The 24,552-nt window shown below is 42.4% G+C and overlaps 1 protein-coding gene across 4 annotated transcripts in view; it reads left to right on the top strand.

Moving 5' to 3' along the window:
• MAST4 (microtubule associated serine/threonine kinase family member 4) overlaps positions 1-24,552 on the top strand; it is a 552,196-nt gene that overhangs the window by 145,072 nt on the left and 382,572 nt on the right. For all 4 annotated transcript variants that reach the window (XM_032336083.1, XM_032336081.1, XM_032336082.1 and 1 more), the window contains exons 2-3: positions 851-1,004; positions 23,701-23,825. In XM_032336083.1, the coding sequence (XP_032191974.1) occupies positions 851-1,004; positions 23,701-23,825 (279 nt within the window). The remainder of the gene's footprint in view (positions 1-850; positions 1,005-23,700; positions 23,826-24,552) is intronic.

Below are 24,552 nucleotides of genomic sequence, written 5' to 3'. Positions count from 1 at the left end.
TGGGAACGTTTTTGTCCTTAATAACCATCTAAACCCATATATATGTGTCTATACTTCGAAGGTAAACATTTTTAGAAAATATGGCCCTCTTCAAATATGAAAGGTTTTTTTTTTGTTTTGTTTTGTTTGTTTGTTTGTTTGTTTTAGAAAAGGAGGGCAGATCTTGAAATGAGGGATTCTTTTATAGAAAGCTGTTGCTTGAAGTGGTTTTAGTTTCTCTGATTCTTAGGACAGGTTTTCTTTTAAAAAGTGATCAAGTGATAGAGGGATGTATTGATTTGCATTCAGGGCCGTGCTGCTTAGAAATTGCCCTTCCCTGCACATATTTGTGAGCTCCAGAAGCTTGTGGATTTTCTTTTGTGAACAACTAAAGCAGTTATCTATTGATTCTCTATAGAACAATATTATTCATTTTTTAGAGCAATCATTGCCCATGGAAAGACATATATTTGACCCGGTGACTCAGGACACATGTGCAAAAATAGCTTTATCAGACATTTCATGAAACCGTACCTTTCTTTCCTTCATTAGACTCTAGCAACTTCTACTGTACTTTTAAAAAAAATGCTGCTTAGATCTGCTAAACTTGATTTCATGACCCACTAGTTTGTTGTGACCCACAGCTTAAAAATCATTGCTATTGAGATTTTGCAGTAAGCCTGAATGTTTTTCAGATGCAGGACACAACAGTGAAACCCTGAATTGCTTAAAGCAACCAGATGGGCAGCAGGCTTGGGTGGGAGGGATTTTGAGAAGGCTAAGAAAAGAGGAGCCTGGGACCGATTGGTGTTGCATGCTGGGTGTCTTGAGAGTGTCCGCAGTGAGTGACGCCCCTTCTTTCTCTCTGCAGCTTGACCACATACTCTCCCCACCACCCATGCCGTTTCGGAAATGCAGCAATCCAGATGTGACTTCTGGCCCTGCAAAGTCACTGAAGTTTAAAAGACAGCTGAGTGAGGATGGTCGAGAGCTGCGGCGGGGCAGCCTGGGAGGGGCTCTGACAGGTGAGTCCTGAGGGACGGACGTGGCAGAGGGGGACCCACCAGCAGGGGCTGACAGGGGCCCGGTCCCGTGTGTAAAAACCCACCCACCCCTCTACGCACTGTTTGGTAAAAGCTGATCCAATCCAGACAGCAGTAAAATTGAGGATTTTACAAATGAAGTTTCTTATTGAAATAAAGTTCACATACAATAAAATGGACTCATTTTAAGTGTCCATGTGTATGGATTTTGACAAACGTATGCTGTCCATAGCCACCTCCACAGTCCAGATAAAGAATGGATCCTTGGCCCCGACTGCGTCGTTCTCACCCCCAATCCTCCTTTCTTGGCCCCAGGCAACCAGAGATCTGCTTTTCGTCGCTGCAGCTTAGCTTCATCTTAAAAATTTAACATGAATGGGGAGCACCTGGGTGGCCCAGTCGGTTGGGGGGTTGCCTTTGGCTCAGGTTGTGGTCCCGGGGTCCTGGGGTCAAGCCCCGCATCGGGTTCCCTGCTTGGCAGAGAGCCTGTTTCTCCCTTTCCCTCTGCCTTCTGCTCAGCTTGCTTGTGCTCTCTCTCTCTGTCAAATAAATAAAGAAAATCTTAAAAAAAAAAAATTAGCACGAATGGAGTCAAACAGTACATGTTCTTTGTGTCTGGCATCTCTCACTCAGTATGTTTTTAAGATTCATCTATGTTGGTGCATGTATCTGTAGTGTATATTGAACTTCATAAGAAACTGCCAAACTGTTTCCAAAATTGTACTGTCTTTACATTCCCACCAGCAACAGATGAGCGATCTAATTGCTCTGCGTCGTTGCCAACTTGTGGTATTGCCAGCCTTTTTAATTTTAGCCATTTTAATGGGTAGACAGTCCTGTCACGCTGTGGATTTAATTTGTATTTTCTTGACGACTAAATGATGTTGAACGTCTTTTCATGTGCCTGTTAGATATTCACTTATCTTCTGTGAAGCATCTCTTCAAATCTTTCATCCTTTTTTTCCTTTCATGCACTTTTTCGTCATGTTGTAAAAAATTAAACTTTTCCAGATACAGAGAACTCACAAATCACTTGTATTGACTTGAAAGATAGCCAACTTAAGGTAATTTTTAAGCATTTTTAATAACTCACTGTATAGATTTTCATTTTATTAGACTTTAAGTCACTGAAGGTTAAATTTCTATTTCATTTTGAGTGCTTTTTCCTCTAAATATAAATAACCTTGCAGAAAATGTTTTTTAAACCCCAAAGCAAAATTTTCTCAGTATGTGATGATCTTCTCTGCCTGTTCTTCAGTGGTCTGTAAATAAGTTGAGTTATTTACATTTTTTGGAGAATTATGGATTTTGACTTTCTGGAGACGAAAATTCTGGGAACAAAAATGATTCTGACATTAGGCTCAGTAGAATCTAGAACATTTGACCCATTGTGGCATACTGTTGGAATGCAGGGTGAAACTGACCTCAGACCAAAGGGAAGAGATTCATCAAAAAAAAAAAAAAATCAAACAAACAAACAAACAAAAAACCTGCTGTACTTCACTAAGTTTAAGTAAATGTTCATGCCTGAGTTTTACTGATGTTCTTTTAATGCTTGTTAGGGAATTTTTCTTTGCTTTCCATTTATAGATTCAGACGATTTGCTTCTTTTCAGGGAGTTGCTAAAAATTAGGTAGACCTACCTTTATTTTGTAGGTGGGGGGATTAAATGTTAACAGTTAAAATACTCATCCCTTTGCTTACTAATTTCACTTAGGAAATTTACTTACTTTGGTTAAACTATTTTTGACCAAAAGTAGGGCAGTAATGATTCTCTCCAATTTTTGCTGAAGGAGTTGACTTAAAACTATAAAACAATGCAGGGGTCTAGGTGTTGATGCAGATATATGACCTGAATCATGAAATGTGGCTTACAGCTTTAAAAAAATTCTATAATTGATTCCCATTTCATAATTTCAATAGCTCTGGCATTTTTACTCTTAAAAATTTTAGTATGCTTTACAGTTATTTTAGATAATTAAATGTGAGGTCAGATAACTTTCAAAAACGTTTATTAGTCCTTAGAGAGAGAGCTTAAAAGAATCTCATGAGCATCAGTCTGGTTTTAAAAACAGTTGCTTGTAAGTTTTATTGGAATATGAAGAAAACATTCTAATTGGTCCTCTAAATAGCTTAGCTGAGGATTTAATGAAAGAATTTATGCGAAGCACTTAGCCACTGATGGGTGGCTATTACTATTACGTGCAGCATAAATTGAATTGCAGTTGATGGAGAACTTGGGCTTCTGAACATTAAACTGAATCCCGTGTCCACTTTGTTTCTACTTTGTGTCAGGCAGTATTCTGGTGTCCAGTTGGAGCAGAAAGAAAATCTCATTTCTGATCTTCAAGAAACATAGTTTCCACTAGCTGTAGGCAACTATGAATAATCACATGTGATCTTACCTTGGAACATACTTGTTGCTAAACTTAATTAAGTCAAACTGGTTTTGCCATCAGAAGTCTATGCCTGATAGATTTTGTATGTAAAGACCAGCCATCTTCCTCTTGCTTAGCCTTGTTTTAATCTAAAAGTCTTTTCCTTGGCAATTTTCTACTGCTTTCTTTGAAACATTTTTTTTTTTTTTTTTTTTTTTTTTTGTGAAGGCCTGTGGCTTGAAACTTTTGTAACCCAATTATCCTTGACAGGTTTCATTAAACCCAGCTCTCTGGGAGGAAGATGTGTGATGTTTTCATCATCTTATCACTAATAATAGTGACAGCTAACTTTAAGAGCTTATGATGTGGCATGGACTGTTTGCAAGGAATTACATTTATTGACTGACTTAGTTCTTAAACATATTTATGTATTTGTGAGGGAGGCAGTCCTGTCCCCATTTTCCAGATAAAAACACTGAGGAACAGATAGTTTGAATGAATGGCACAAGATCCAGGTGTTCACAGACAGCAAGCCAAGACTTGAATCTGAGTTTTAACATTGTCAGAGGCTTACAGTATGTTTTTGTATGAAACCCATTGTTGAATGGTCTCAAGGCATTGCTTGCTTCATCGGACTTGCTGTAAATGTGATTAAATAATTGTATGCTTAACAAGGAGAAGGAAAACAATTCCTGTCTGCTAAGGAGTTTTCTCATAGTGGGATGGTGGTTGACTGGGTTCATTGTTAATGGGGACATGAAGGATGCTATGGCCTTTTTTCACACCTGCAACTCAACACATGAGACATTTTTTTGCCACTGAGGTTTGTTTTGTGTGTGTGTGTGGGGCAATACTTGGTTTATCAGCTGGTGACAATAATATTGTAGAAATACAAAATTTCATTGGCAGACTAGTGTTTCTTTCTCACTCACGTGGCCGCAGGTCAGCTAGGTTTTGGATAATTTAGTCTGACCTCTGCTGGGATTGGGTCTAGGGTGCTGTTTGGGTCCAGATTTGCTCTGTGTCTCTCTGCTTTCCTGGACCAGCAGCTACCCCAAGGCATCATGTTCTGGTAAAAGACAGGAGCATGAGACTGCATGTTCGCCAGCTCAGGTGCATTTCAAGCCTCTTGGGCATTACGTCTGCTAATTTTCTGTTGGCCAGAGCAAGTCACATTGTTAAGCCCAGAGTCAAGGGGCAGAAACATGCTCTACCCATGTGATACCTTGGCAAAGGTGCAGGTTTATAACCCTACTGCAGGGGAGCAAAGAATTGGGACCAATGATTCCATTTGTCATAATTGGCCTCTTTAGTTTAAACAGTCCTTTACAATAAGAATATTTGTATGTGACTATTTTTTAATTAAAACAGTGATGTATCTGTTTAAGGTAGACAAATTAGAAAACAAAGGGGAAGGAAAAAGTCTGAGAAGCCCTTACCTCCCCCATGCACTGATAGCCATAGCTGAACTTTTTGGTGTTTTCTTCCCTAACTAAATTTGGGATTACTTACAGGTAATAAATTAAAGGCGGAAAAAAAATCAATATCTTTTTCATAGGCCTAACATTTAAGAAAAAAACCCAGAGCTTACTATGTGCAACCCTGCCTGAAGGGGGGGAAAAAAAAAGTAAAAAATCTTTTTGGAGGCGATGGTATTTTCTCTCTTCATGGCCTGCAACTTGCTAAATAGGCACCCAGAATTATCCTGTAAACACTGACTGAGCTTTGGAGCCCCCTAATGAGTAAGAGGAGCATTATTCTAATCATTGTACAGACCCCTAAGTCAAGTCAGAAATATGTGGTAAGGTGCCTGACAGTTCACCGTAAGGAAGCTGAACAGTGAAGGAGAGATCATCTTCCTGAGAGAAGGATCTTGCATCCTGGCTTCTTGACAGGCAAAGGAATGCCCTGAATACTGGTCCTGAATTTCACAACTGGGATGTATGTTGGAGCCCTAATAGTCAGAAAAGGCGTGAATGATCCTTTTTCTACTGAAGAAAGGCATATTTTTCAAAACATCATGGCTTGTATGGAAAGTAAAACAAAGAAGAATCTGTATGTGTTTGTAAGTTGAATCCAATAGTAATAAACCAACTTTGTAGATAGCATGATCTAGAATTTCTAACACAGTTAGGACCCAGTCTTCTGTCTGGGGTAGGGGGGAGGGGAGGGAATATTGAGACATTTTTCTTTCTTGGACTATGGTAATTGGTTTGGAATGACATCTGAAAAAATTTTAAAACCATTTCAGAGGGGATTTTACCTCCAGAGGGAAAGGAAAAACAAACAGCACAATCCTAGAAAACACTTTTTTTTCTTTAAAATTAACCTGGAGGCCTTTGTGTTTCAGTGTTGCATAGAGCTTCATGGGTTTCTCATCCTAGATGCCTTCTTAGCTTGGTGGGTGAGACAAGAATTGAGATTAAGGTGAATTTACATAAAATAAGACTTTTTTCTGGGTAGCCTTGATATTTAGTAAATAGTGCTTCTGAATCTTCTCTTTGATGTCCTAGATTTCTTTGTTTTCATAATTCCATCAAAAGAATGCTGAGATAAAATGATGGGTATTAGAAAGCGGTGATGAGCAAACCAGAACGTAGCAACGGCTTTGCACAATACTCACTCATTTCTTGCTCCTGCACATGTTGCTGGTTAGCAGGCAGCTGTCTTCCTCCTCATGGTGAGTCAGGGACCCACGCTCCTTTCATTTTCTGGTTTTATTCTTCCTTGCGGCCATAAGATGCTATGCTTCCAGCTGAGAGAAGTAGGAAAACAGAGGTAAAAGCTTTCCAACTTCTTAAAAGTCCCAGCCTGGAAGAGACACATTCTTGCTGTCCATTCACATTCTAGCTGTCCAGATTCTGTCAAGTGGTCACAGCCACATGTCAGCCGGGTGCTGCTGTGGGGGCCACTAGAATGGCCCTTGCTGGACTGTTGCCTCTGTACACAACTACACAAGAGGCAGGGGCAACATGACGCTTGGCCTGAGAGAGAAGTAGGTTTTGATAACGAAAATGGGATAAATTCCGTTTTCAGTATGTTAAGTTTGGATACCTGTAAGACTTGCTGACTGGGTATGTCAGATAGGACTGTGGAATCACGGAAAGGGAGAGAAGTGTATTTTGGGAAAGAGAGGATTGGCTCCATCTGGAGAGGAGGATGATGATAAGACATTGTCTTTTGATTAAACAGTAGGTCACTGGTTACTTTGGGGAGAGTGGGGAGGTATGGAAAGAAGCTAGAATGGAGTGGGTTAAGAGCAAACAGTAGTTAAGGGATGAGAGGTAGGTAATTGGCTGATAGTTGAGTGTAGATAGCTCTTTTTGAGAAGTAGGGCTGGGAGGGGGACTAGAGATGTGGGTGGGAGCTGGAAAGGTATGAGGGTTCAGAGGAGACCTCTTAATGTGGGTCCATGTGAGCATGTTTGTCAGGTGTTGGTGTGCTACCGAAGAAAGAGATGATAGCCAAAGGGAAGTGCTTTGGGAGGAATCCAGCAACGTATCTGCCGCACATGCTGGCTTTTTTATAGGCGAAGGGGCACTTCCTCCCTTGAAACAGGAGGAAGGAGGAGCAAAAGGATGCAAAAGTTGGTAGTCTAGGTACAGCTATATCACGGAACATTATTCGGCAATAAAAAGGAATGAATTGTTGATGGGGATGACAGCTTGGCAAATCTCCAGGGAATTAGACTGCATAAAAAAGCATGCTGTTTAATTCCATTTGTGTATGCCATTCTTGAAATGACACAGTTGTAGAAGTTGAGAACTGGTGAGTGATTGCCAAGGCTTAAGGAGGGGGAGGTGGGAGGGAAGTAAGTGTAACTATAGACGGGCGACATGAGGGATCCTCTGGTGATGGACATATTCTAGATCTTGACTGTGTTGGTGTCATTCTACTGATGATTATAGTACCCAGTACAGGGTATTACCAGTGAGGAAGACTGAGTAGAATGTATCTGGAATCTCTGTGTATTGTTTCTTTCTACTTCATGTGAATCTACGTGTATCTCGAGAGTGAGAAGTTCTATGTTTAGATGTCTCCTTTCCATATCACTGTTTTCAATTAATTAGCTTAATAAAAAGTAGGTAGTTTAATAGATTTGGTGGCTTCACCTTTGTCAATGTGTTAGGAGACCCCAGGTAGCGGTCAGGAGGGTCATATGGGCATAGAGTAGGGAAGAAAGTCATAGGGTCTTGGAGAACAGGAGGAGAGCTATAAATGTAATAGAATTGCTTGGAAGCATTGACAACTGATTTAAGGTCTGAGGTCATGAATCAAAAGAAGGCTATCTGCATGTTTGAAGAAAAGGTTAAGACACTATGGAAATGGGTATACTGGGAATAGTCTTTCCACAGAACAAAGCAGAGAGGCCTGTTTGAGGGTTGTTTAAGACAGTGGTGGAGGAGAGTGGAGCCAAGCTGTATGAGAATGAGTGAACTTCGGGCGCCTGGGTGGCTCAGTGGGTTAAGCCGCTGCCTTCGGCTCAGGTCATGATCTCAGCGTCCTGGGATCGAGCCCCGCATCAGGCTCTCTGCTCAGCAGGGAGCTTGCTTCCTCCTCTCTCTCTCTCTGCCTGCCTCTCTGCCTACTTGTGATCTCTCTCTGTCAAATAAATAAATAAAATCTTTAAAACAAACAAAAAAAAGAATGAGTGAACTTCTGGTGTGTTTAGTGGAATTGCTCAGAGGTGGGGTCAAAGGGAGCTTGGAAGGAGGACTGACTGTAAGTGGGGACCTGGGCGTGTGGTTGTGTTGGGGACTAAGCATGGGGTGGGCTGAGTTGGACTTAACCAGGCCCTGGAGGATGAATGAAATGTTAATATTTTGAAATCTGGCAAAATTTGAAACTCTTAAAGGGCAAAGACATTTACAATCGATGTAAATGATGCTCTCTTGTGATGCTTTCAATTTGGGTTCTTGGCTCTCGGCCACCAGGAGAAAACCCCAGATCCACAGATAATTCTCACTTAAGGCTGCATTGGTTTAAAAGCCTCTGTTTGTTTTGCTATTTGTCAATGTTTGAAAAATCTTTATTTAAAAAAAAAAAAGTTTATTTCTGTTTGTTTTGCTGTTTGTTAATGTTTTAAAAAATCTCCAGGCTGAAGGTATATAACTGGGAGCAGGCATTGTTTTAGGTTGGTTTACTGTTTTGTTTTAGAACTTGTAAAATTGTTAGTTCATCAACAGTAGTTAATGAAACTGGAGGAAGTCTACCCATTCTTCTGGGTTGCTAGGCAATTAAGAGGCAACTCCTTTAGCATCTTCTTTCTGGTTGAGAGTGCTGGCTTTTAAGTAGCCTTTAAAACCACTGCTGTCTTCTCCACTCTCATGTCCATTTATATCTGGATATTTTGTTGGTTTCCAGGTGCTCTAATTAGAAGATGATTCTCGTGGTGTATTTTTGTTGTATGATTTCTCCTTGTCAGAGTAGGAAAACCTCCAGAGACTTCTACTTAATGGGGCCTGTAGCTGTTTGCCAGTTCCCTTGGCAGATGCTGCCTCCCAGTGGCCCTCTGTCAGGGAGCCTTTTGCTGTGGCTCAGGAGTCATGGCTTCCCCCTAACAGGGTGATCATCAGGTGGTTCCGAGGCCCGTGGTCACCTGCTACTTAGGAACCACCATGTGGCCACCTTATTCAGAACCAGGTTGCAGAGACCTACTTGAAACTCTAATAGTTCTTTCAGGTCTTTGGTACCATGGAAGCCTTCCCAAGAGGTGATGATGTCAGGCATGTTGGGAGAATTAATTACGGGATGAGTCTACATGAGGGCTTGAAGAATCCTGACGTGGTTTTCTGATACCGAGAATCAGATGAGAGGTGAGGCTGTTAGCTTTGAAGGGGTGTGAGCTCCAGAGAGTGCTGGGAGCCATGCTATGTCAGCAGAGCTGGCTCATCAGAAAGCCATTTGATGGGTTTCGTATCAGATTGAGTTAGAAGGACTTAAAAAATTAGTGAGTAGTAATTAAGATGTTGATAGAAGACTCCATCTTGGGGCACTTGGGTGGCTCAGTGGGTTAAGCCTCTGCCTTCGGCTTGGGTCATGATCTCAGGGTCCTGGGATCGAGCCCCGCATCAGGCTCTCTGTTCAGTGTGGAGCCTGCTTCCCTCCTCTCTCTGTCTCTGCCTCTCTGCCTACTTGTGATCTCTCTCTCTCTGTCAGATAAGTGGATGAAATCTTTTAAAAAAAAATATGAAGTACAAATTGAAGTAATAGAAAATCAGTGTTGCCTGTTAAATCCCACACAGAGCCCTCCTGGAATTACTAGGGACGGGGCAAGAAGGTTGGGGAAGGCCAGGGAGATTTCCTGCCACCCTGGAGCTCCTGCATGCAGCTGGGTGTGGGTCAGTGGCTCTCCTGGGGACATTTTCTTAGCTTGTACAGTGAAAGCATACTGCATCTATACAGAGCTGCATGCAGGGTGCTCACTGCTCGTGTGCTGGAACCCCCTGGATAACACTTGGCAGTTGGGTGTGATGCGGTCACGATTAGGGGAGATGTGTGTCAGGAAGAGAATGGGATACGTGGGTTACACTGATAGGGTTTAAAGATGGAATGCAAGTGAGTTGGCTGGGTGGAGTTCGCATCTTGACATGCTGTGCACTGCTGTTACAGGATGTGATAGGAATCATGAAATGGGGGTCAGAGGCCCAGATTCTAGTCAGATGGACAGCTCTACGTGAGGCCTGTCTTGGTTTCTGGTTCTTAATTTAGTCATCTGTAAAATGAGTGGATGGGATCAGTCTCCAAGTCCCTTTGAGTTTGAGTAGTAAATAATTTTAGCTACCAAGACGGGGGGGCGGGAGGACGTCTTTGCAGAGACTCGTTTCCCTTCTTTTTCTCCCTTCTCACATAAATACTTGCTCCATTGTTGAGCACGGAAGCCCACTGTCTTCTCTAGAGGAGCGTTCCAAGGATGTCCTGTCATCGGCCTCTGAAACCCATCCATCTCTTGTTCAAAACTCGTTTTCAGTGGCTAATCAGAGATTAAGAATGTGGACCCTTTTCTTAACTTCCTGGGTGGAAGTGGAAAATGAAGCTGACTTGGTGTCAACGCTGCAGTGGAAAGAGGAGGCAAAGAAATGCAAATGCCACCAACCGGGAAGTTTAAAGATTTATAAAAATTAGTGTTTCTGCTATATTAATGACTCTGGTGGTGGTAGCCTGCATTTGTCATTGTCATGTTCCATTGTCATTCAAGTCCTTAATCAACGCATATTGTCAGAGCCACATTTATTTTCCCGAGTCTGCCTAGCCGGATCATTTCTCCGTTCTCTGACTGTGTCAGGTGCACTGCCTCACACCAGGGCCAGAAGGGAGAGCTGGAGGGTCAGTCGCTGCTTTGCTTTTTAACCCATTGCTGACTTGTTCACTGCTGCGGGTGAAACTTTTAACAAGACAGTGCAGTCTTAATGGAAATGTCTGGTTCCCTTTTTTCTGAACAAGAACACAGGTAGAATCATTCCCACCTTAAATGGTGACCCCTGAACCAGATTAGGCTTGAAGGATCTTGCATAAGGTGATCTTGCATAAGGCATTCAAGTCCCTGTGAAATGTATGTATGTAAAATAACAGACCTTAACCCAGTATGTGTTGACATGTACGCGTGTGTGCATGGCTGTGTGCCCTCTATCGTTACTCAGTGTCCCGTAATTAGGATGCGCCTCTAGTTTTGCCATTTTTCACTATAGAGGACAGGAGCAATTATGTTTGTCAGTCAGTGGCCTTTTCTTTAAAAACTTGGAGGCCAATTTCTCTGGGCTCAGAACAAGGAAAATGAGTTAAATTAGTCTGATAAATTTGAATTCTTTCTTTGGCTAAGTAGTAAGAGTTGGGTCACCCACTGTGTTTGCTTTGGTTTCCAGGAATGTCAGTGCTAAAGCATTTCTTTGTTCTGTTGTGCTCTATTACACTAGGTTTTGGCAGCAGCAGCATATATAAATAATTTATTTAAAAAGGGAAAATGATATATCCCAAATACATATATAGACTCACAGCAATAAGGGGTGCCTGGGTGCTCAGTTGTTAAGCATCTGCCTTCAGCTCAGGTCATGATCCAAGGGTCTTGGGATGGAGCCCTGGGTCCGGCTCCCTGCTCAGCAGGGTGTCTGCTACTCCCTCTGCCCCTCCCCCTGCTTGTGCTCTCTCTCTCTTTCTCTCTCAAATAAATAAATGGAATCTTAAAAAAACAAAAACAAAAACAAAAAACCTCATAGCAATGAGATGCCTCCTTAGGTGTACAAATCAGGGAAGTGAAACACACCGTCTTCTGCAACATTCAAATCCCGTTCCAAGCACCTCTTCATATCACTGGCTGGTTCTTCAGCAGCCCTACTTGAGCTGCCTCCTTCCCCCTCCACTGCTTACATTGCCCTCTTCTTAGAGGATGGGCCACTTCACATTTTCTATTTTGGTATATACCCATCATCCCTTTTACTAGCTGATAAATTCCTCCAGGAACTTTTCCTTGTATCCTCAAAGCCAGGTTTCCTGCAGTGCACATATTAAGTGCTCAGTAAATAGAATCGCCAGACAAAAATGCATGACATCCAATGAGTCATACCAGATAAACCACTAATAACATATTCAGTATACTCAGTCCAATATAAAATTGGGGGCATATGTATTCAGATTTATCTGAATTCAAATGTATTTAGGCATCTTATATTTTTATTTGCAGCGTCTTTCAGTAGAGACTGGACTGGTTTTGTACCTAGGCCTTCTCAGAGCTATTGTCTCATAGGGACATGCATGGTGAGAAAGGCAAGAGTTTTTAGAGGCCTTGCACATAGATATTAGTACAATATCCTTTTCTTATGTTTTCTTTGACCCTCTGGTTGGTTAGTCAACTCAGAGACAGGCCCGTCTTTGTGGACAACCAAGCAGATCTGGTACATGATACTCTCTTTGATATATGCAAGGCTGTATACAACCTTGTTGCCATCCTTTCAACAGTTGTAGTTCTCTCTTGTGGATTCATGTCGTGGGAGATGAAATGCATTTAATAAAACTGTTAGAAGAAAATGATCAGAATGTCAGTCTTGAGAGATGGTTATTTGGAGGGTGACTGGAACAACCAAATGGCTACCTTCCTCTACCTCAGCGACGAGCACACTGATTTCCCCGTAATCATGGCTGAATTCTTTAAAAAGGAATGCTGTAGTCTAGTGATACTGTTACTTCAAAACATGAAGAACTGACCCTGGAGTTCAAGGCTGCTTAATGCCCTCTAAGCTTTCAGAAGAACTTAGTCACTAAGGAATAGACCAGAAATGAGGGGGTGAATTCCAACTCTGTGCCTCTCATTAATTTCTAAGCAGTGCTAAGGCAATCAGGAGGATGACCCTGGCTTTAATTTTTCTCTTCTTAAAAACAAGGGCAGTTGGGGTGCCTTGGTGGCTCAGTGGGTTAAAGCCTCTGCCTTTGGCTCAGGTCATGATCTCAGGGTCCTGGGATCGAGCGCCGCATTGGGCTCTCTGCTCTGCGGGGAGCCTGCTCTCCCCGCCCCCTGCCTGCCTCTCTGCCTACTTGTGATCTCTGTCTGTCAAATAAATAAAATATTAAAACAAAAACAAAAACAAAAACAACAAGGGCAGTGTTGTGTTAGGTTTTAGAAAGCATTTAGTGATTTGCTGATTCGGGGTATCGAATGTAATTTGGATAACATTATTCCTTAGATTTTGTTGCTTTTATTTTTTTTTTATTTTTATTATTTTTAAAGATTTTATTTATTTATTTGACAGAGAGAGATCACAAGTAGGCAGAGAGGCAGGCAGAGAGAAGGAGGAAGCAGGCTCCCTGCTGAGCAGAGAGCCCGATGCGGGACTCGATCCCAGGGCCCTGAGATCATGACCTGAGCCAAAGGCAGCGGCTTAACCCACTGAGCCACCCAGGCGCCCCTGATTTTGTTGCTTTTAAACCAGGTAGGAGGGACATTAACTTTACTACTAAGAGAGGAATGAGAGGAGGCTATGCACTCCCTGGTGGAGGTGTCTATCCCCGGAAATGGGGTCTTTAACAAACTACCTTTCAGAATCCCTGGGGGAGGTCTACTAGATGGTATGTTTTGAAGAATCATTTCACACGTTGTGTTCTAGATTTTTTTTGCTTACTCATTAACTAGTATCAACAAACATCTCTGAAGACAAAAATACTAGTTTCTTCAAAAAGTGTAGATATGGTTATTGAGGAGTAAGAATTTGAAATCTGTTTGGAATAAATGTCAGCTTCGAACTAGAAACTGTTCCAAATAAATATATGTGGAAGTACATTGTTAGGTGACTTAGGCTGTGTATATACAAGTTTTCTTAGGTAAAGAGAACTTATTGGGAAATTCAGACTTGTCTGGAGATTTCTGCTTGGATTGTGACATAGAGTTTCTTTTATCCCCCTGTGGCTGCCTTTGTTCTTCTTGTTTCTCTTGTAAAGCTCCTGACGGCTATCTCCTCCTTGGCCTCTGTCATAAGTGTTTAGATGTAGGGCAGTTGTCAAAAATGTTTAGCATCCCGGGGCTGCAAGGGACATTTGGGTGTGTCAATTTAAGCATCCTACTGTGCAAAAGAATGTAATTGTGTAGGATTCATAATTTCTCCCAAAGCAAGATGGTTAGTACTAATTGTTGTCTCATGTTTTCAGTTTACTTTGAAAGGATACAGTGTTTCATGGAGGTGTTGGACTTCTTTTGGAGATGAGTTTTAGAAGTGAAAGTCAAAGCCAGGAAAGGTGACCAGTAAGGCTGCTGAGTCTTTGCCATTATTGTTACAGAGCTAATGATTGAATCAAATTTGAGTATTTTTCTAGGCAATGTGGAACAACACAGTGATGGAAAAATATGAACCCTGGTAGAAATACAAATGAGAGATGGAGTAGAGAATTACTATACACAGACATTAAGTATGTGATCATGTAAAAATTTGGTAGCTTTCTTATCTGGGATGTGACATAAGGCTGTAAACACATATGAGGTTCAGTCCCAGGTGACAGAGTTTACACTGGAGAGAGCATGGTGTGGTGTGTATTACAATAAATGGTACTCTATGTGGCATGAAGCCACATAGGAACAGGTGGTATGATTGGGAAGAGGAGGGCTAGCAGTGCCTTGGGGTATGTGCTCAATGCTCTTGATGGCAAGTTGGGTAAAGCATCCTGGAGGGGGACCTAAACCACCACTGAGCACAAATTGTGTGTTTCACACTGTGCTGGGGACTTGACACGTGTTACTGTCATCCTCACTAGAGATTGGAAAAGAGAGCTCAGAGAGGAAAGATTATGTATCCAGGATTCTCTAGCTAATAAATGGGGAAACCAGGATGCAAACCGGTGTGTGACTGGTTTCTCCCTCTAGGCTCTTGAGTTCATTTGATGAAGGAATGAGAACCAGTTCTTCCCGAAGTGCCCTGTGCTGGAGAGAATTTGATCCTCTCTGAGGACGATGCCGAGGAGGAATTCCCTGGTGGGAAGAGGAGTTCTGCACTGGAAAGAAGAGGGGTTAAGTCATTGTTTATCCCGGGACTCCTCTTTGCCAGATGGTCTGAGAGGCTCTCTGTTCACGTTCTTGATTAGTCCCCACAGCCACAGTACGGGCTTGCGCCATCATCTCCATTCTCCAAAAACATGTGCTGGAAAGGGGGTGTAGGAGAGTAAGCAGTCAGACCAAGGCCACGCAGCTACCACAGGGTCATAGGCAGTGAATCTTGGCTTTCAGCCTCGTGACTGGGGCTAAATGGTGATGGACTTGAATTCAACACTTTGATGAGTTTAAACATGGACCCTATCTCCAGGATTCAGAGGAGAGCAGTGAACTTGTTTAGATGGAAAGATATTTGGGGAAGAATTGGACTTATGATTGGGAAGTCAGAGTGTGACAGAGGAGGTGGGAAGGACTCCTACTCATTTGGTTGGTGTTTTGAAGCATACAAGATTCTGGTCCTCCTGGGGGTTTTAGAAAGGTCTGGAGGCAGATGGGGAAGGGGAAGGAGCAAGAGGAAGGGAGAACGGCAAGCCTGACAAGGAGTGTAACAGCTGCTCCACATATCCGCAAAATGACTCTGAGGAAAAATGGTTCTATTTATTTGCCGTTTCCTTCCATATATCTTCCCAACAGCATTCATCAATATCTGTCATTTCCCAGGGGGTTAGGCATGTCTAGCAATTCATTCTGCTGAATTATATTTCAATATGTGGATGGAGGGAGGCCAGATTGCAGATGTTAACTCTGACCTATGCCCAGCGTTGCCTAGACACGGCCACCACCGTGCTCCCGGGTACCCTCACACAGACAGCCATTCCAAGCCATACCACTTGGTGTCAGATTTCTGTGACCATGTTCTCATTAGAGTAGGCTCTGTTTAATACTTGTTTAAAAATCAATTTTAAGTTGTCCCATTAGCCTTTGGTCTGTATAGCTAGCGCTTAGGGCAAAAGCATTGTGTTATTTTTTTTTATAAGAGTTTAAAATTCAGACAGTGTTCATCTGAATGGAGACATTTTGGGGATGGAGGTGCCGCAGGGATTTGCTGGCCAGGGCTGGGTCTCATTGCAGAGCAGGAGAATTTGCCGGGTGTTGTGAGTACTTGTAGTAATAGAAACACTGCAGTTTACCAAGCTCTGTTTCCTGTAGTCATTTGATCCTGGTATCTTCCCGTATTAGAGTTTGAGAGTGGTCATCTTGGTGGATGAGAAGAAATACTGCCTCCTAAAGAGAAACCTAAGGGAAAACAAGAGAAAGGAAAAAGAACAGATATATTGCTAAGTATGGATTCAGGTTGAACCATTTTTTTTTTTTTAAAGATTTTATTTTATTTATTTGTCATAGAGAGAGAAGCGAGAGCAAGCATAGGCAGACAGAGTGGCAGGCAGAGGCAGAGGGAGAAGCAGGCTCCCTGCCAAGCAAGGAGCCCGATGTGGGACTCGATCCCAGGACGCTGGGATCATGACCTGAGCTGAAGGCAGCCGCTCAACCAACTGAGCCACCCAGGCGTCCCCAGGTTGAACCATTTAAAAATGTACAGTGTGTTGGCATTTTTCCCATTTTATCATAAAATGCCAAGGGCAACATGGTGGCTGTCTGTGGTTGAGGGTGAAGAGAGTACCTTTGAATCATGTTACTGTATTGCCCACAACTGAAGTTACTTTGGATTTGAAACTTCAGCTGTAGTTGATGGTGGCAGTGGCAGCCAGAGATGGTTTGTCCAAAGGCTTTGGCTTCTCTAATGTAGACATGAGTTTGCTGTTACTTGTCCACAGTCCCTGGTGCTCTCACGGTGCGAAACTGGCCTTTTGCGACTCCCTGAAACCTGTGTCATGTACCCAGTCTGGGCTTAGTGCACTCTTGCTTTCTGCTGCCTGCTCTGCGTGCTGCAAGCTTTCTTCTAAAGTGTCCTATAAACTTTCTCACCAGGCCCTCGTGGTTCATATGGTGGCCTCGCCATGCTTTGTTAAGTACAGAATGCTGATGATAGTATTCTACATAGTGCGACAGGGCATCTCCGTCGCATTTGAGTCATGCAGCAGAACCGAGGTTTGGCGACAGCTGCATCGTGATGTTAGTTGGGTTCAGACCTTGGTGTCCAGATGGCATCCCAGGCTTTGACGACCAGCCTCTCAGAAGGCATGCACACACTCTCCGTTCAGCGTTCAGTTCCCCTGTCAGTTAGAGATCCCTGTATAGGAGCCAGTGATGTCTTTAAGGCTTAGGGTCAAGGCTATACTTTGGACTTGCCTTGTGCAAGTAAAAACACCCCCCTCCCTTTTTTTTCTCCTTTTAAGGCAAGACTAGCAGCTCAGTATAGGAGTCAGTGAACTTTGCTCTCTGGTCACAGGTCTGTCGGTTTCTCAAATTATATTTATTTGTGCCATTAAGAAGAATGATTTAGCAGCATTGCCCATACTGTCTAGGTATAGTTATTCTTTTGCAGTAGGACAAGAAATTGGAAGTCAGTCGCCCATGTGAGAGGGAAGATGGAAGGAACCACGTCTCTGCGTTGTAGTAGCAGCTGAAGATGAATAAAGGGAAACTCTAATTGCTGGGAGGATGACAGTCACCGTGATGAGGAGACCAATGTTCGGGAGTGAGCAGTGGAGCCGAGAAGAACATCTTGAGGATGATGAAGTAGACTTGAGGACAGCGGCTGCTGACTCATGCGTTCTCCCCGGCTTCAGCCAGTAACTTCTCCTGGCCTTTAACCTTCCTTCATTTCTAAACCCGGGAGCGCTCTGGGAAAAACTCAGTTCCTCTGATTTGTAAATGATTCCAAGTGCTCAAGTTATTTATGTGTCATCTGCAAGAGCACGTGCTGCTGTAGTTTAATGTAGATGCCTCCGACACAGTGTAAGAGACTTATTTTTTTCTCAGGAAGGTGCATAGTTTTAGCTAAGCAAGTGAAGGGGTGTGTGTGTGTGTGCGTGTGTATTTTAAGATATACATAACAAAATTCACCATTTTAGCCATTTTTAAGTGCCCAAGTCAGCAGCATTAAGTACATTGACAACGCCGTGCGACTGTCCCCGCCATCTCTTTAACTTCGTCATCTTCCCAAACTGAAACCCTGTGCCCGGTACACAGTAGGTCTCCTCCCCTCTCTCCCCAGCCCCCCAGTATCTATGATTATACTTTCTGTCTCAGTGAGATTGGCCATTCCAGATACGTCTTGTAAATGGGGTCATACAATATTTGTCCTTCTGTGTCTGCCTTATTTTATTAAGCATGTTTTGGAGGTTCACCTGTGTTGTGGCGTGTGTCAGAATTTCATTCCTTTTTCAGGCTGAACCGTACTCCTTTGTATGTATATACAGCATCTCTCAGTCGACTCCTCTCTCAGTGGAGGTTTGGTTTGCTTCCACCCTCTGGCTCTTGTGGGTAATACCACTGTGAACTTGGTGCCCACATACCTGTTCAGGTCCCTGCTTTTAGTTCTTCTCTCCATATACCCAGGGGTGGGATTGAGCCCCGCCTCACCGCAACCATGGAGAACACCACAGCCGCTCCCTCAACTTCCCTTTGTTCCTGGTTGGTGCCTTAGATGGATAAACAAACTTTTTCAGAGTTTTATGTATAACCGAGTGCCTGAAGCTCTATCCGAAGACAGCTTTGTTAGTAGTCACTAGGTCTTATTTTCCCTTGGATGGCTTGTTTGTAGTCCGAGAGAACTCACCCAGCGTAAGACTGTGGACTGACTGCTAAATCTGTGTTGCCCTTCAGGTGATAAGGAACTTTTTTACTGGAAGCTTTTAAATCTAGTCAGGTACCATTATTCCCAGATGATAAAGTAGTTCTCCAGAGGCTGTATTTAATTCTTTATATAGCCATTCTGCTAAAATTATTGCTGACCTGGTATTTTGCTACTTCAGAGGGATACTTCATGCTTTGGGGGGCTTCGAAAGCATGTATTTCATTTTTGAAAGCATGCATTTATGAGGTCTTCTTGTTTCTGGGGATACAGGGTGGAAACAAAGGAAAACACACCCCATTAAAGAGATCATATGTAGCCTTTATAGAACCAAGGTGCACTCTGGGTCTAGGCTCAGTAATCTACTTATTTTAGTATATAATCTTAAAAGGCTGCATATCTTCCACTCTGTTAAGTAGAGGCCCTGTGACCAAAACAGTAACAATAACCAATATAAAAAACTCATTCAAGCAACTCCTACCTCCATAATGGAAGCCTGACAAGTTCTTACGTCAATCTGGCCAACTGATTTCAGCTTTGATATGGACCTCTATTTATTGCTACTCAATTTCTAGTTATGTCAGTAGAATATATGTAATAAATGCTGTAATAAACATATCAGAATTTTATAAATGTGTTTCCAGAGAGCACAGAGCTGACCACAGTTCCAGCTGTAACAGCAAGCTCAATTTCCTATTAAAATAAAGCAGCCAGATTGGTAGGCAAGCTCACCTCTTGTACAAGAAATTAAGAATGGTATTATCCATTAATTTCCACCCTGTGCAGCTGAATAATGCAGTTGACAGATGCTAATTTTCTTAAATTGTAGGCAGCAAATGATGCATGAATACAACCGCAACACACTTTTCAGAGGCTCTTGGTAGTCATCAGAAAGCAAATTTATATAAAATCTGATGAAGTCACTACCAAGTATGGCGCGATGTCAGTGCCTTCTAATGACTGCCTTAAATCCATCTGTTGTTCTCTTTTCCCTATTAACACTAATGGGGGTCTAGGCAGGAATAAACACCTCCCATGTGTTGTGCTAACAGACCATTCATTTGTAACATTCATGTGATTCCTAAGGATAAGACTCATGCAAGAATAATGACATCTAAAATCTAACCCATGATAGGATAATAAATATTTCATTGTATGTGTGCGTGTGTTTCCTAATTTAATGATTTTTCCAGTGGCTTCACGAAAGTCTATTTCTTGCTCCCCTTATCATATACAGTGTCATGGAAAGCTTTTTGTGTTTCTTATTTTTTTAAGTTGTTGTTACTGAATGTCCACTGTATGATGTTTTTTCTTTTTTGATTTTAGGAACCCCCCGTAAGTTTACCCCTGTTGCCCAGCTGAGGAAACAGACTTGGGGAAGTTCGTGAATAAGTGGTGTAATCACTGCTGGGTAGGGGGGTCAGAGTTGGCACTCAGCTGTTAGGTGGTATCAATCAATGGTATCAATGACTGGCAACTTTCACTGTTTTATATCCTATTGGGTTTGAAGACTATATGAGGTAAATATATGGACTAAGTTGAAAAACTTGATTCAAACTGAATTCCAGAACTGATCAATTATTGAACATCAAAATGTCTCCTTTGGGTTGGGGTCTGGTGACAAAATAAAAGAATGGAAGCCTGACGGAGAGTCTGTCCTTGACCAAAGTCTAGCCAGGTTCCTCTGAGCCTCCTTCTCAACCAGGCCTCAGACTTGGTCAGTAAAGTCACAAACACACACTAGCATAGGTTCTAACAGCTCAAGGCAACCTTCTTAGCATTTCCCTCATTCTCTTAAAGCGCCTGCTTGAGAAAGCTCGGGGCTGTCAAATTTTTTTTTCTGTTGGGGTGAACAGATCGGGTCTCTTTCTCCCAGCCTCTGTGGGAGGGTAGAGTCTGAATTTGGTAATTGTCAGCTGGCAGACAGAGCTGGCCTGGTCGCAGTTACACTGCAGGACCTTGTGTCGTTTTTCACTCCCCCGACTCGACTGAGCCCCCACTGGCTCCCTGCCCTACTCTCTCTTTCTCTTATGAAAACACTCAGTGATTGTGTACAAATTGAAGGTGAGTTCAGTTCACACTGGAGTCCTTTTTTCCTTTTGCAGTCATTACTACTGATTAAAATCTGTCCTTACCACTTTAGTGTTACACTTGGTTTTCCTTTGATAATGCACACGTCAGGCCTTGTTGCCAAGATGAGACTTAGACATGGTACAGTAGCACATAAAATGTACGGTGGTGGTCAGCAATGACTTTGGAGGAGAGGACACATAGGGGTCCTGTTAGCCGTGGTCTTTGCTTGCTTTCCAGTGCCCTGTGAGAGCTGATGAAACTGTATGGAGGGAAGGGAAGTGGTTCTGTCGCTTGTGTCCACCCCCTTCCTCCCTCAGTGCTTGTTCTGAGTCTGACTTCCCATCTGAGGTGGGACTGGATTCCCTGAGCAAGGATCCTAGCGTATGAATTTCCTACACCAAAGATTTATTCTAGAACTGTCCCTGTTTCCATTCTGCTCATATTTATTGAGCACTTACTAAGGGCCAGGTACTGATACTAGGGATAAAGAAATAGATACCTATTTTTTCACCTCAGGGAGGGTCATAGGGAGAGAGTCTAAGAATTACTTTCTCCTAAAAGGAAAAAAAGGACTGATATATAGAATTATCCAGTTAACTGAAATGTTTGCCTTCTAAATTTTTCTATTGCTACATCAAATTCTTCAACTGTTTTTGTATCTACCCTTGGTTTTCTTTAAAATGAAAATTCTGGGGCAGAACAGTGGTGAGGCCAAAGTTAATTTTCTCCATGATGTAAACCTTTATATCACATAGCCTCTGTACCTTCTCTCAGGCTTCTTTCTGAAATATGAACAAAGAAAATAGAAACATAAAATATTAGGAAATGAAATAGAAGGGGTCAAAAGGAAAAAAAAAAGCTATGGATTCTGATTACTGGAGATCGGTATATTTTTAACAAGTGATGTCCTTCAAAGATATTTCTATATTACATCATTTATTCATGTAATACTGATTTTAGTTTTCTTAAATGTAGTCTATAGTTTTCCTGTCCTTCTTTATTAATGTCCTGCTTTTGGATCTAAAGGGAGTGGATTGCCCAAAGGCCCTCTTAGTCCAGCTTTTAGTTCATATTTTTAAAAAGACAAGGAAAAAAAAATTCTGGACTTCCAATTCTGTCACCTTTCCTGCATAAAAATAGAGCTGAATGTTTTTGAGGTGGTGGCCAGAATCACAGAGGGTAATCATATTTGAATTTTCAGTGATAGAGTTTATGCTTCAATTAATTGGCATTATCTTTTTTTTTTTTTTAAAGATTTTATTTATTTATTTGACAGAGAGAGATCACAAGTAGACGGAGAGGCAGGCAGAGAGAGAGAGAGAGGGAAGCAGGCTCCCTGCTGAGCAGAGAGCCCGATGTGGGACTCGATCCCAGGACCCTGAGATCATGACCTGAGCCGAAGGCAGCGGCTTAACCCACTGAGCCACCCAGGCGCCCCTAATTGGCATTTTCTATACGTATTTGTTTGGAAAAGGTCGTCGTCTATTATGTGGGGTTTGGGAGAGCAGGTAATAAAAATCAGAATGACTCCATTTTTGTAAGCAAATGGAGGTAACAGAAAGAAAGTCTGGTAGAAAATCACTGAAATGTTGATAGTGGTTTTCCCTGGTGTGATGATAGGTGACTTTTTTCCTTTATATATATGTTTACACTTCCTGCTTATGAATAAAAGGAACCAAACCCAAGAGAAAAAGATACTTACCATTTTTACTACTCTTAGGGCTAAGTAGCTAAGGTTTACTCAGTGCTTTACTTGGAAAATTCTTTAATATCCTCAACAATTTACACAGTCCCATTCTCCCCATTTTAGTGGTGGAAAAACCAAGGCACGGAAAGGTTGGCTAACTTCCTTCCCCATTTGTCACCGAGGCAAGGTGAAGATCTCAAAAGCAAATCTTGTTTTCTGTAGAGTGTGTACTTTCACTCTATAATTAAACAGTGGGATATGCTTGTTGCCTGAAGTAAGAGAGTGAGGCTCTTTTACAAGGAACAGGTCTGTTGGAGGAAATCCAGATGTTGCTTCTGCTGCAGGGCACCTAGCCACATGTGCTACAGTCCCTCATGTTTCTGATTGATATCTGGCTGGAACCGCCCCCCCCCCCCAAAAAGCTTGAATGAGGTTCTGTGGGTTGCCTGCCACCTTTTCTCTTTGCCAATGTGTCTTTTGGGAAAAGAAGCTCCCACTTGTTCTTTAATCATTCATGAGATACTTAATGAGCACCTACTATGGCCAGTCATTGTGCTAGTATTCATGCGAAACAGAAAAATCAAACGTTTTCTGCTTTAGCTGAGCTCCATTACTGCATGAATATTCACGTCCATCCTAACTCCCGGAAGTCAAGGAACCTTATTTCCTGTGTGTTGGTATCTAGTTTAGTCCTTGTGCTGAGGAAGTAACGTAATGTGAATTGGTCCACCTGTTTGACTGTTAAAGACATAGACCTATATTAGATTTCAGGGTTGATATAACTTGCTCGGTGACATCGATGTCACCGACATATGCGAATGAATACCATGTGTGTCCTGTGGGCCTGATTGGATGACCACCAGTTCTTCAGAGAGGGAAGCTTCGAGAATGAAGCACCAGCTCCATTTCCCCTTGAGAGAATTCTAGTTCTTCCTTTTGTTGGTCATGAGCTCTACTCTGTCAGCTCTTTTCTCATTGATCCTGAGATCATTTTTCGTATTAGATATTTGAAAAGTACATTTGTAAGTGCAGACTTACTTCTGTGATGCTGAGGGTGCTTTGTGTGTATGCTCTGTATGCTCCGCAAGTTCCTGTGGGATAGGCAGAGGTCACAAGATGCTGTATCCTGCCCTTGCTGAAAGCTGCCCATGCTGGAGCTGGAGAGGTTTCCTTGGGTTAATGTGGGAAATCAGGGTCAGAACTTGGGACTGGATCCCTTGACTTAATTAAAACAATATTCCTCTGGTTCCGATGAATAAATATAAGGAGAATGACAGAAGCAGTATAGAAGGATGGCCAAGCAGGGACCTGTGGTCGACACAGAAATGGTGATATTCTGCCTGCCACTTACCTTGTCTTCTCTTTCACCCCAACAGGGAGGTACCTCCTTCCAAACCCTGTAGCCGGGCAGGCCTGGCCAGCCTCTGCGGAGACGTCCAACCTCGTGCGCATGCGCAGCCAGGCCCTGGGCCAGTCGGCACCATCACTCACCGCCAGCCTGGTGAGTGTCCTCTGCTGGGGTCCGCGGTGCATCGATGCGGTGTCCTCTCCCCACCACCGTAGGGACTATTTTCAGTTTATTGAATTTGACTAGGTTTGAACTAAACCACATTTAGCATTAAGCAATGTGACATTTTTTGCACGGAGTGTGCTACTTTTTTCCAAGTCTCTTCTCCACACCCCCAACCTAATCTGTAGTGTTTCTGACACCTCGACTGTTTCCTCTCCTCCCTCCCCAGAAATGAAAATCTCTCTGAGCTTTTTTTCTTAAATACTTCATTTGAAAATAACGTCAGCTTTCCTAAAAAGTTGGAAGGATATGAAAAATACATAGAACATATTGATCCAGCTATTAATTTCTTGCCCAATTTGTTTTTTTTTCTCTCTCCTTGGATATACGCTGAGGTAGGTACATACGTATGTGTTATACATATCTGTGTACACACACTCAGATAATTGCTTCAACTATTTGAGAGTAAGCTGTGTCTCTCATGGCCTTTTGTTACCACAGTTAGGAACATTGGTAAATTTATGGTGACTCAAGCCATTCTGTATTTCATTTTTATCAACTGGCTCTATCGTGTCTTGTGTAACATTTCTCCTCCAGTGTAGGATTCAGTCGAGGGTCATATATTGCATTTAATTGTCATATCTATTTTGTCTTTATTAATCTGGATTTTTTCTGCAGCCTTCCTTTGCCTTTTGTGATGTAGACATTTTTGAAGACT

The sequence above is a fragment of the Mustela erminea genome, chromosome 3 (genome assembly GCF_009829155.1).
Source record: "Mustela erminea isolate mMusErm1 chromosome 3, mMusErm1.Pri, whole genome shotgun sequence".
NCBI lineage: Eukaryota > Metazoa > Chordata > Mammalia > Carnivora > Mustelidae > Mustela > Mustela erminea.
This window is presented reverse-complemented; position numbering and strand designations above follow the sequence as displayed.